The sequence below is a fragment of the Varanus komodoensis genome, unplaced genomic scaffold, assembly GCF_004798865.1.
Source record: "Varanus komodoensis strain SLA01 unplaced genomic scaffold, ASM479886v1 scaffold32, whole genome shotgun sequence".
Lineage (NCBI taxonomy): Eukaryota > Metazoa > Chordata > Lepidosauria > Squamata > Varanidae > Varanus > Varanus komodoensis.
In genome coordinates, this window is record NW_025335798.1 from 9,585,790 (window position 1) to 9,599,124 (window position 13,335).

The 13,335-nt window shown below is 40.7% G+C and overlaps 1 protein-coding gene across 5 annotated transcripts in view; it reads right to left on the minus strand.

Moving 5' to 3' along the window:
* Window positions 1-758: 758 nt before the first annotated feature.
* IQCB1 (IQ motif containing B1) overlaps window positions 759-13,335 on the minus strand; it is a 28,706-nt gene continuing 16,129 nt past the window's right edge. For all 5 annotated transcript variants that reach the window (XM_044438315.1, XM_044438314.1, XM_044438316.1 and 2 more), the window contains 5 exons: window positions 7,882-8,024; window positions 5,703-5,851; window positions 4,455-4,571; window positions 3,577-3,733; window positions 759-1,150 (listed from right to left, as the gene is read on the minus strand). In XM_044438315.1, the coding sequence (XP_044294250.1) occupies window positions 927-1,150; window positions 3,577-3,733; window positions 4,455-4,571; window positions 5,703-5,851; window positions 7,882-8,024 (790 nt within the window). In that variant the 3' untranslated portion in view covers window positions 759-926. The remainder of the gene's footprint in view (window positions 1,151-3,576; window positions 3,734-4,454; window positions 4,572-5,702; window positions 5,852-7,881; window positions 8,025-13,335) is intronic.

Sequence of the window (13,335 nt, forward strand, 5' to 3'; positions counted from 1 at the left end):
AATGATCGTTGCAGTTAACTCAACAAACAACAAGCCATGGGCAAATGTTGGAATAATTCTGTTTAACTCAAAGAATCCAAACTTCCTGTGTTCACACCTAATTAATAGTGGAAATGATGAGCACAGAGCTTACACAATCAACCCTTCTCCACAATTTCTAGGTCAAACAACCACCATGCCACTGTGACATGTGAACTGAATCCTGTAAACATTACAAGGATCTAACATCCCAGTCTATAATTTACCAGAACTACTTAACCTTGCTTCCTTCAGTTTTGCTATCTTTTCATATGCTGATTCACTAAAACAAAAAGAATCATTTTTAAGAAGGAGAAGCATTATTCAAATGACTGAAACTAGAGCAACTTCAGGGCCATGTTTTGAGTAAATGGAACTGACACTTCATATTGATGCTTTTTCATACAGTAACTTAGATCAAGGGTGGGCAACCTGGTTTTTGGACTATAATTCCCAACATAGGCAATGGTCAGAAATTAGGAGATCACCAGATTGTCAATCACTGCCCAATTCTATTCCTTTACATATACATACATCTATAGCTACCTTCATCTCCTTCCATATTCATTTTCAACTTCTTCTACCCTCATAACATATTTAAGAATATCATGCTTTACACTCACAGATTCATAATATGCTAATTTCTCAAGTTATTTGACTTTTTAATTTAGACTTTCTGGTTATAGAGATAAACATAAAGTAGGAATGTAGTCCCCTTCAAAGAAAAAACCAGCTACACATTTTCCCATATAAGTACAAACCCATTTTATTAATAATGAATCATCTAAAAAAAACATCTTTGGACAGTGTTGAGGTACTGCTTGCCTGAACATCTTGTGATATGTTCTTTCACAGAAAATTAACTACAGGATTAGAGAGACATTGAAACAGAAATTGCTGTCTCCCAATTATACTTTGCTTCCACCAATGAACAAAGTTCCCTGTTCAGCACTGAGATCGTCTGAGACAGCCTCTTCATCTAAGAAGTCTTCTTCAAGCTTCTTCCACCAGGGCCACTGTGTGTATTTCAACATGGCATTGTGGTTCTGTTTGGCTTTGCATACTACAGGAACTGATCTGCTCATAAAAACATTCAGATCTTTTATGGTGGACTCTGAGAGACTGGGAGCACCTAAGGCAAAAGGGGAAAAAAGGAACTGCAATTACTTTTTCTTAAGAAGACTAAGCTGATCATCTGGTGGTTTTGACTCATTTTTGTAGTACTGTATAATAGTTATGCAACAGTGAATCCGTGTTTCTAGGCATTGACATTACAGCTAAAGAGACTGGTTCAAAAACATAGGGACAGTACACACCACTTATAGTTCGGGAATTCAAAGGGAAACAAAGAGAGCCAAATCACAACTTCATTTTAATTTCAATTAGGTAGGCTGCCAGTGGTCTACCCTGAAATTCACTGAATGACTTGGGACAAGCTACTTAATTCTTCGGCATTTCTATATATATTGGCTCATTTGTATGTAACATGCTACTGCAAATAGTAAAAAACAAGAAAAAACAATTTAACCACCCCTGTTTTTGTTTTTTGGTTTGGTTTTTTACACAAATACATCTATTAACCATGTGAGGCCTGCTGGTCTGGTTGAACCTAATCTTAAAAATCAAGAATAGTGAACCTCCAGTCCAGGAAGGCTCTTCTTCTCCAAGTTCCCTGTGCCCCAAGAGAAGGAGTCCCTGCTGTTATTGCCAATCACTGTTTGGAAGCAACAGCAGGGATTTGGCATGGAGCATTGGTTGTCCAAGCGTTTTCGTGTGCACAAAGAGAGGCACAGAAATTCATGCCTCTCTGCAAAAAGGAAAGCAGAATCAGTGGAGGGTGGAACTGGATGAATGCAGGGAGGTGACTTGGTGCTGACATCTGTCTTGATGAATGGGGGGGGGGGCTGGTTTCTGGACCAAAGCAAGTTCAACACCTCTGTGCTAAATTATGGTTTAGTATTCCATGCATGAATCTTGAGCTGGGGGTGGGGGGTCATGAGCAGAGCAGATGCTTTTGCTTCTATTTTCTATTAAATTGCAACTCTATCCAAAATTAAAATGGTAATCAATCTTAACAATAGTTTAAGGACTCAAGCCAACTTCATAAGCTACAGTTGGTCTAGGTTCATGTATGAAAACAGAAGTTAGTTAAAAACAGAAGTTTTAGCTGTCAGTCTCTGTGGAGCTGGAAGCCAATAAGCCGAAGGCTTGCTCACACAACACAAATTAGTGTTACATCTGAACAAAAACATTATTTCCTTCTGTTAGTTTAATTTTATAGCTATGGGGGAAGTCTATTATCTTGTCCAATCTAATTCAAAAGATTAGCCCTGTAATGTTTTTGTTGTTTTGTAATATTTTGCACAATGCCAGTTTGTGAAAAATGTGAAAAATACAGGTATAATGTGAAAAATACAAAAAAGCAAATATAATATCTACACAGAACATGGAACATTCAACTTTTTTTTCTTTTGTAATATTTGGGGAAGGCTAAATACGATATGAACAAACAATCCAAAAGCTGCATGTTCTTAAAGGGCAGGCCAGCTGGGTTTCCAGAATAACCACCCATGCAGTCTAACAGTATGGGTGAGCAACATTTTTGCCTCCAAGGGCAGCATGTGGCAATGGGCACCAAGCTGGGGGCTGCGCGCACATGCACACACACACACACACAAAGACATACACACACGTCCAGTGATGAAATGGGACTGCAAAAAGGAAAGAGGCTGTTCCTCCTCACCACTGATCTACTGAAGGTCACCAGTTGCTCACTGCTGCCAGCTTACAGCATTCTTGAGCAGGACTGCTGGGGGGATGACAAGGTTAAACCCTCTTTTATCTTCCTCCCCTAAAGCAATCTTGACCTTGGTGGCAGTTTCCAGATTGCTAATAGTGAAGAAACAGTTGTGCACTGTCCCAGAAGAAGCAACAAAGAAAAGTGGTTGGGGCAGCCAGAGAAGCTACAGGTTGCCTACTACTGGATTATAGGCTACCATTCTGACATGGGAACATTCCAATTTTAATAGAGATGAAACAGGAGCAGTCAGGGTAGGGGCCACCATTAGAGAGGTCGAGACAACATTCTGGAGCATCATTGGAGACGAGGTGACTGTCACAGACTTAATTTATCCTCATGATGGGGAGGGGACTGCCTTAATTTTGCCTTAAGTACAGACACTCTTTGTGCTGTTTCTAGTGAGGTTTTGGGGAGAGTGACACTAAAACAATGGCCTGCACTGCATATTAAAGCCTTCTTTTATCTTTACTAAAACACCATACAAGAACTCTCACAACACTAGAATTTACACAGATCAGACCAATGGTGATTATAAGGAGAAGATTAAAAGTGCAAGAGGGGCACAACTGCAATAGTTGTGATATCAGCAGGGTACATTTTTTCTAATTCATGCAATCACTGATCTCAGAAGAAAGTTCATGGTTTGCAGAAATGGCAGCTACTAGCCTGAATAACCTTTGACATCTCCATCAACATCTATCACAGTAAAACACAGGAAGAAAATCTGAACAAGGTTAAACAATGACGTGGTCACATACACATCAGCTGATCCACATCTGTATGAATCTGGGCTAACAAAGCCTCTCTGTGCTGCTCTGCTTTGTGATTCTGGCTTCTTTTGAGCAAATACTGGGCTAGTTTTTCCTGGGCTTGATGATGAAGTTCTCTGCTCATTTCTGCTGACATCTTGGAAGCCTGGAGAAAAATGATGGTGCCTGTCACTGTTAGCTGTTATCAACTTCAAACCTTTGTGGATATCTACAGCACAACATTTGCATTTCTTGGGTACTTGTAAATCTAATAACTGTGCTTCTTCCTGTGTTTTCTCCCTGAAGCCATCGATCCATCACTGAATAAATTTAGTTTCCTAATTAGGATTCAGGAAGAAGCAAATTCATATTACATTAATAATGGGGGGGAGCCCCAAGTAGCCCCCAGTAAGTTATGTTCTGCAGACTAAATCAAGAATGAACAATGTATTCATAGCCTGCTGAGTTTATATAAACCATAGGTATGTATGCATTTTTGGTATGCTAGATTGAGTGATGAATGTGGAACACTAATAAAAACTGTGTATACATTATAACTTCTCAAGACTTGAAAGGGATATTTCAAATCATCCACTTCTTCCAGTACCCATCGGTTATAACTTTCATGTCATGGCCTTCTGACAAAACCATTTTGCAGGCTCAAAAGCAGCTTCTGGAGAAAATGAAACTAGCTCCCAAAAGCCCAGCTAGCAGTAGCTTCTTTTAATCAGACTAATAAGCCTTCTCCAACTTGGTATCCTCCAGGTGTTTTGGAAGACAACCCTCCAGATTTCTGACCATTGGCCATGCTGATGGGGCTGCAGTCTACTGGGTTCCTCAACAAACTGACATGGAAAAGGGTCCTGTGAATAGGAGCTATGATGTACCGCATGCAGTTTGATGTAGTCATTCACTTTCTGCTGAAATGATAGCCTCTGTTCATCAGAGAGGGATGTAGGCTGTTCGGCCTTCCTTTTCCTTTGCTTTTCCAAGAATTTGAGCACCTGTGTAAATACACAAAGTGACAGCAGTTTATAGAAATTTTGCAGTAGGACAGCTCCTTAAAAGGCCTTCTGGTGAGCAAAGGAAACCTATTAAGACAATGTCATAAAACCTCTTTCATGAATGAACAAATAAATGCTCTGGTCTCCATTTGAATACAACATTTACTACTGCATTCTGTGTATATGCCCTAAAACAATGGCAACGGCCTGACTGTTAATTCAGTGATCTGTTTGAACAAGGAAATGAGCATAATAGTTTGGGTCAGGTCTGTTACTGAGTATCGATTGTGAAACATGTGCACTGATTGTACTCTAATTCTGTACCCTTCAGCCTTTTTTGAGGGGGTGGAGAGGGCTTAAACTGAATGGAAAGCCCTATAACAAATAAAATAAAAACAGACTTGCTAGTTTAAATCAAAAGGCCCATCTAATTCAGTACCCTGTCCTGAGTTACTACTGCGTTGACCATTGCTGAGGTTTAACAGAGAAAGAAAACCCAATGTGTAATTAATCCTCTTGATCCTCTCTTGAGGCAGATACCATTAGAACAAGGCTCAGTTCAACAGGACAATATGTTCCTGCAAAAGCCACTGTAGACAAGTTCTCTTGATCTTCACAGTTAAGGAATAATTTAATAAATTGGTAGAAGGATTGGAAAAACAACAGTGTGGACATTCGAGATACTGTTTCCTAAGTGCTTATTGTCTTTGGTGTTTGGGAACACTTCTCATAAAATAACCTTAAAAGTATTATTCATAGTTTTGCAGGCTTCAGGGTACTATGTAGATTGCCAAGGGGAAGTGGTACGCTAGATGTCTTGGCCTATTCTCATCAACTGGCATGGGCAAAACATCTGGAGGGCCACAAGCTGCCCATCCTTGAAATAGAGCCTAAAACCTAACACATTTAGTTGACTGCAATTGTAGTCCAGAGTTATAGATATTCAAAAACTTATGCCAGCATTTTTCAGCAGGACAGTTCTTTAAAATGCCTTCTGATGAACAAAGAAAACTTATTGAGAAAATTTTGCAGAACTTTGTTCATGGAGAGCAAGTTAATGCTCTGGTCTCAATTTAAGCTGTAATATTTCCTACAGCTTTCTTTGTGCCAGCAATTGCTCTGAATACTTACTGTTCTTTGGATAAGGATGGCTGCCTTATATTGCTTAAGATGGGTTTTTTGCTGATGAAAATTTCTCCTTGCCCTAAATGCTCTCCAGTATTTCTGGATAGTTAGGGCTGCATTCTCCTTCATTTCATGTATATGTTTCTCTACCTGACCTATAGGATAAAGAACAAATACCTTGCATTAGAAAATCTGCAATGATCTAGGCACAACATTTTAGGTTTATTCTTAGATGGAAGTCAAAAGAGAACTGAGGCAAATCACACACTATTTTCAATCAACAATTGAGATCTAGACATAGGATGGCATTCCTGACATTGGTCCACAACAGTTTGGTACCACCTAATGAAACAAATGCAATTAAATGTACATGGAAACTGAACAGGTATAGCTATTCACCCCCATGTTTAATAGTGGACCCACCAGTGCAATTCATTCCTTCTCTTCAGAAGTGAGGAGAACAGGGAATGAGTGGGGAGGAAGCATACAAAGTGAAGGCCTTCTCCAGAGTGTATCCCAGGAAGAGTTCTGAATGCCTTAATGTCCAAGTATACTCTATGATTCCACATTTAATACATAATCAGTGAATTACGCCTTTTTGTTTCAGTCATCTCTTTCTAGGTACAATGAGCCTGTACCTCCTCCATCAAAGAAAAGCAATCAAGTTGATACATCATTAATAAATTCCACTGGTCTACATAGTTTGGGAAATTATTGACCTCCAAGATAAAATGTGCTAATTCTTACATATTTTGATTAGATGAATTAGAAAACAGGAGATAAAGGTGCTGATTGGCTAAAGTTTTCAAGATATTTCACAATAAAGATTTATGTACAGGTTAGTATATTTGCCTACAAAGGAGGGAGGTGTCTGATGATCATGATGCCTTGTAACTTCTCAACAAATTATGGTAGAACAATGAAAATGGTGGTACCACATGGAAGTGTATAAATTTATCTTCACTTTGAGACTAAAGATTATTACCTAACTGTAATTTGTTCTTTAATTGCAAGGTACATTTGTCTTGGTCAGATCTATGCATCATACAGTTATATCTGGTAGCTTGTGAAAGTGTCATTGCCTAACATTTCCAAGGAACAGTTGTGTGATATTTTCCCTCAGAAGCCAAGATGCCTCAAAACTGTGTAAATAACACAGATAACTTCTGCTACATTTGTGGCAAGGTTACATTTGCATCTCAAAAGTGCAGTATGACGGCGGTGGTAAAAAAAGGCATAGCACCTATACTTTGGAGGCAAAATAGGGGATCAGGACAAAAGTCAGGCCCCTCATTATTGTTGCATTACATGTGCAACTTATCTGTGTCATTAGCTAAACAAGAAGAAAAAGTCCATGTGTTTCACAGTCCCAATGGTGTGGAGGGAACCCACCAATCATAGTAGCGGTTGCAATTTTTGCATGGTTCCCCCAGTTGCAAAAGAGATCTCAAGAAAGGAGTGGACCATGGAATATCCAAACATTCCATTTGCACTGCATCCTGTACCCCACTGCAGTGAGTGATGAGCATGGGGAGAGATTCCACCAGGATATCGCAGGCATGGAGAAAAGATACCAAGAGAAATGGAATCCGTCCATGCTTGCCGATTACTGCTGGAATCTCTCCAGTGATGATCCTACTGCAGTTCACAAGAGAAAAGTCAAAAAAGTGCAGTTTAGATACCGAATAAAGATGGAACCTTGTTGTTTAATCTGATGTTAGAGCTTGTCAATTTTTCATGCAAAAAGCATGAAAATGTTACATAAAAAACCAATAAATGAATGGAAAGTTATGTTATTGGTATCAATAAAAATTATAATGATTGGTGTGGTACCACTCTCATTGCTGTATCACATTTTGCAGAAAAATAAAGGAGCATAATCACACATCCCCCACAATGAATTATTTTGATGCAATTTTGACCTGGAGCTGTATCTTGGAAACTGGAGGCAATTAATATTCAGGACTTAATTTTCCCTTATTAGTGACCCAATTCTGGTAAAATTTAGCTACTTTCATTTCCAAGGCTTTCTCCTTGTAGACCAATGGGCCATTGAAGGAGAAGTCTGTAGCACACCATAGGTTAAGTCTTCGAAAACACAGGAAGGACAGCATTTTTCAGGTGACAAACAGAATGGGAAACCTGCTTTCGTGTAGAACAGTTCATGGTACTGTAACAACCGTACCTGGATGGACTATTTCCAGTAGTGTAAGCTGTCGCTCATGAAAGAGCCTCATAGCTCTCTTTCTCTGAAGCTGCACTTGCTGGCGGAGGCTCTCCTCTTCTTTCTTTTTCTTTAAATCTTGCAGCTCCTGTTCTCTTTTAGCTCTACAAAAACAATTTTAGTAACTGCTGAAGGTTTTGCGTTTCCCACATTTAAACTGGTCTCCCGTATCAGCTACTGCTTAAGTTGAGCTATTTAACTTGGCCAGAAATTTTGAAGTGTGTTCCTTCACATTAACTCAACACTGCTGGAGAGTCATATTTCATCATAAAATTCAAGCTGGAAGGTTAGAGGGGACTGAGCTTAGTGGTAGAGCCCCAGGTTTGCATGCAAATCTCTGGTACCTACAGGCAGATGTGGTCCTGCCTGAAATCCTGGAGAGCCACTGCCAGTCTGTGTCAACAATACTGGGTAAAATGGACCTATGGACTCATTCAATATGAGGCAGCTTCCTGTGTATGCAAGGCCAACCCTGCCAATACAAAAAATCCACCGTTACAGTGTCCCTAACAGCCATCCAGCCTCTGCTTAAAAATGAAGAAAGGTCCAGCCCCTTTCAAGGCGGTCTGTCCCACAAGCAAGTGGTCAAATTGTCAGGATGTTCCTCCCAATAGTCAAAATATACTTTCTTATAATTTGAATCCTACCCTTAGGAGCAAAAATCAGATTTGCTCAATTATTCATGTGATAGCCCTTAAAATAGCTGCTTCAACCGTTTCTTATAGGAACTAGTTTCCAGCTCCTCACCAACTTCTCTTTTGCCTTCTGGTCATGTTGCAGTTTGTCAATATCCTTCCTACACTCTGTTGCCCAGCGCTAAGCATAATAAACCAGGTAAAGTTTGACCAAAGCAGAACAGAGTAGTACTATTACTTCTTGTGATCCAGACACTATACATCTCTTGATGTAGTTGAGAACTGCATTAATCTTTTCAGTCACAACATTACACTGATAGCTCATGTGTAGCTCATGGCCTTCTAAAGTCCCCAGAGTCTTTTCACAAGCTGTGCTGCCAATCCAACCTGAATTTGATTTTTGTTGTTTTGTTCTGTTTACCTGAAAGCAAAATCTGTCACTGATCTCTATTGAAGTTAATTATGATAGTTTTTGGCTCACTTTTTCATTCTGTCAAGATCTTCAATCCTGTTTTTCTCTTTATACGTTATCAGCTACACTCACCAGTTTATTTTAAGTCTGGTATGCACCCCTTACCTCCTTTGTCCAGGTAACTCATAAAGACATTGAAAAGCACAATCCCAGGACAAAACTTTACAGCACCCAGATTACTGATTCAACAGGTGAGTCCGGCGTAACTATTGAGAAATCTATGCTAGCTCTTCATAATCACAGGGTCCTTTATAAATGGCCACAGACAGACTGCTTAAAAAAATCTCTTCCAGAACCCTTGCAGGTATCAGTGTCCAAGTGACCAATGAAGTAGTAGTCTGGATCTTCTCTCTAGGACTTCCTGAAGACGTGGACCTTTGCCTGCCTGCAGTCTTGTGGCACTTCAGTGGTGCCACAGGACTGTAGGAATGGCCCCTGGAGACTGCTGAATGACAGACACAAATCCATTTTACTATGCAACTGCAAGAGGGGCCTGCTGGATTAAACTAAGGGTCCATCTAATCAGCATCCTATTTACAGCAATGACAAGCAGATGCTTCTGGGAAGCAGACCATGAAAGCAATAGCTCTGCCTTGCTGGCTGCCTCAGAGCAGCTAGTATCTGAAGATACAATGGCTTTGATAATCCAATACGGTTGCCATGTCTAATAGCCATGGATAACCCAATCCTCCATGAATTGGTCTAATTTTCTTAAAAAGCCATCTAAACCAGAGGCAGAACATTGTGTAAGTTAGCTGTGTTTTAAGCCAAACAATCCTTTCTTTTTTGCGTGCTTCAATTTACTATGAAAGGGCAGTACCGAACACCATGCAAGTGGACATCTGTTTGTGCAGTGAAGAATCATCTTGTCTCATTCCCACTTCAAATCTGTGTGTGAGTGCCCCCTCCCCCTGCCAGAACGGGAGGAAATCCATTCTTCAAGCTGTGACTGTTCTGCTGAATGTAATCAAATCCATTTCATTGGGTGACCTAAAGTTTTAGAATTACGGATGGGGGAGAAAAAATATTTTTACTTGCTTTCTGTGTATCATCCATTCCATAATCCTCATTTGTTTCTCACATTCCTTTAAATAAGAGGGTAACCCTTATTCTGTTGAGGGCCACATTTAATTGGTTTCCTGCTGGGGCCACATGTTGGTAGCGGGTAGGCCTGAAGTGGACAGGACCAGCACAAGTAGTGAGTGGGTCACCTCTTTTGTCTGTCACCCCCTTTTGTCTCTCTTGCTGTCTCTTTCTTCCCACCCAGCAGGCTACCAAAGAAGGGCCAGATCACCCTGACCAGAGGCTTGAATTGACTGCATTTAAACAGTTTTTTGAAATTGCTCACCTCTGCTTTAAGTTGCCCCTTTCCAAGATTGGGGAAAAAAAACATCAGCTTAACTTGATGCTTGTTATTTATTTATGTGTTGGAAGCTGCCCCGAGGCTTATGCGAATGGGGCAGCATACAAGAATTCCAAACAAACAAACAAACTTTTCATTGTAGGGAGAGTGCTGCAGCCTATCCATCCCTTTCTCCACCTTTATGATCATACCCGTTTTCTGTGCACCATACTCCAAATGCAACCACACCATATAGCTGTAACTTATTTGCCGTTTTGAGCCCCATGGATCTAGTTTGGAGAGCTTATTTCAGAGTTTCAGTGACTTACCATCATCCTGCATAACCTACCAATTTAGCCACATCACTGTTCACTGACAGCTCCACATAGTTTATGAATAAGTTAAATAAGTTATGACTAAGCACTCGTCCCAGTACAGGTCCTAGGACAGTGGACAGGCAGCATGATTCTAGCACTTGCTTCCTCAGTTGTCTATTCTTGCACCAACTTCTTGTTCTTTAACCACTTTCTCACCCATAAGATGGTAAGGTATTCTTATCCCATGTGTCTTCTAATTCACTTGGAAACCTTTGCTGATATTCTTTGTCAGAAAAACTTTGGAAGTTCAAGTGTAGAATGTCTACCACAGAGAGTGCAGGCCATGTGCAGCCCTTCAAGCAGAGGCTCTCCAGGTTTCAGCCAAGGATCTTTCCTCACCTTACCTGGAGATATTAAGGAATGAACTTGGAACCATGAGCTCTACTCCCATCTATAGTCCTTGCCCTGTTATGGGCCCATAAAGGTGCTGCCGCCACTTTAAGCAGTAATTCTGGACAGTCAAATAACCCTGCAATCTTACAGAAGTATGTTCAGTTTGCAACTCTCATTCATTGGGGAAGCATGGCAATGACAACTATCGAGGCCAACTGTTTTTCGACTATGAGAATTATACTTTCGACAACTGTGAATTTTTCCCAAAATGTTTTTGAATTACTGCTTCACTCAGTGAGTACTTAACATTTCATTTAAAATCTAAGATAAACCTGATAATATACATACAATATAATAAAGAATCCCTCTAAAATCAAAGAGCAGCATTAATAGCACACTGCACGAGGGCTGGCAAACTGAGAGTGAACCCAGATAAGATAGAGGCACTGTTGGCATACAGTTCCTTGGTCTGGATGAGTAGGATTCAACCTATTTCAGAAGAGCTTACACTCCCCATGAATACCAGATTCATAGCTTGGGGTTGCTTTTGGATCCATCCCTGTCATTAGAGACTCAGCTGACTATGACTATTTTGAGATAAATAATTTGGCTCTATCTCTGTTCTGGTAACCTCCCATTTGGGCCACTGTAATGTGTTACACATGGGACTGCCCTTGAAGGCCATCTAGAAATATAGCTGATGCATCATCCCCAGCTGGACAAAGGCACTGCTGGATCCAAGAACATCCTAAAGATTAGTTAATTTTAGAATTTATAAACTGTATCAATAGTCCTAAATAGGACTCTTTGGGCAGTGAATTAAAACCAATAAAATACAAAGATAGCCTAATTTAGTTGTCCATCTAATCCTTCAAGGGGAGTACAACCCCATCCAAAGCTGGTTGTACTTGTAATTCTTGGATGACCTTTTAAAATGCAACTCCATCTTATCTAAGTTGAACCACAGTTTATCTACATACATTCAGTCTGTCACTGCACCCAGGCAACAGTTCAAGATTTCTACAGCCTCCCTGGCATCAGCTGAAAGTCAGAGCTGGATATCACCAACATGCCGGTAATTTCACTGTCATTTCTGCCTGAGACGCAGATTCAGGAAAGACAAAAGCTGCATCTTCACACAGCCCAGTTACACTATGAAATGTGTTACCAAAAAATGTTGTGATGGCCACCATCTTGGATGGCTTGTATAGGGAATTAGATAAATTCATGGAGAATAGGGCTATCGATAGACACTGAAAACCTTATACCCCATCAATTTGTCTAACTCTGCACAAATTTGTCTGATCCTCTCTTAAATCCATGATGACTAGATCTTCCATCCAGTAGCAGAGCAAGTATGCTTCTCAGTGCTGTCTGCTGGAAAAGGTGAGCAGGAAGGTGCCACTGCACTCATGTTTTGCTCAAGGGCTTTACATGAACATCTGACTGACCTCTACAGGAACAGACAGCTTGACTACACAGCCTCTGGTCTGAGCTGGGATGGCTCTTAAATTCTCCTATGTTCTTACTCCTTTTCAAGGAAAACCAAATATTTCATTTCTTTGACTGCAACTGCAGATTTGATTTTCTTTTGTTACATTTTCTAAATCTATGGAAGTGAGCTTGAATAAGCTTTAAATATATAATCTGTTTTACAGACTTTTAGAAATCTTACTCTGAAAGTGTTCTCTAAAGTTCTCTTTAAGTTCTCTAAAGTTATAGAAACACAGAAACAGAGCAAGTCAGAAGGGGTCTCCCGGGCCATCTAGTCTGACCTCTGGCACCAACCGGCTCTGCTCATGACATGCCCACCATGTGGACGTCCATCCGATCCTTGAACACCCGCACCAATGGGGCCTCAACCACCTCCTGTTGAAGCCCATTCCACACCCTCGGGGTCCTAACTGTCAGGAAGTGCTTCCTGGCATCCAAATGAAACCTTGGCTCCCTGAGCTTTGCTCCGTTGGAGCACGTTCTGCCTTCCTCTGCAGGGGAGAACAGGTCTCTACCCATCTCCATGTGACATCCCCTCACATACCAGTATGTCGCCAACATATCCCCTCTGAGTCTCCTCTTCTCCAGGCTGAAGAGACCCAGTTCCCTCAGTCTCGCCTCATACAGCATCCCCTGCAAACCGGCTACCAACCTTGTGGCCCTATGCTGCACTGACTCCAACCTGGCTATATCCTTTCTGTAATGAGGGGCCCAAAACTGAACACAATACTCCAATTGCGGGCGCACCAGAGTCATGTAGAG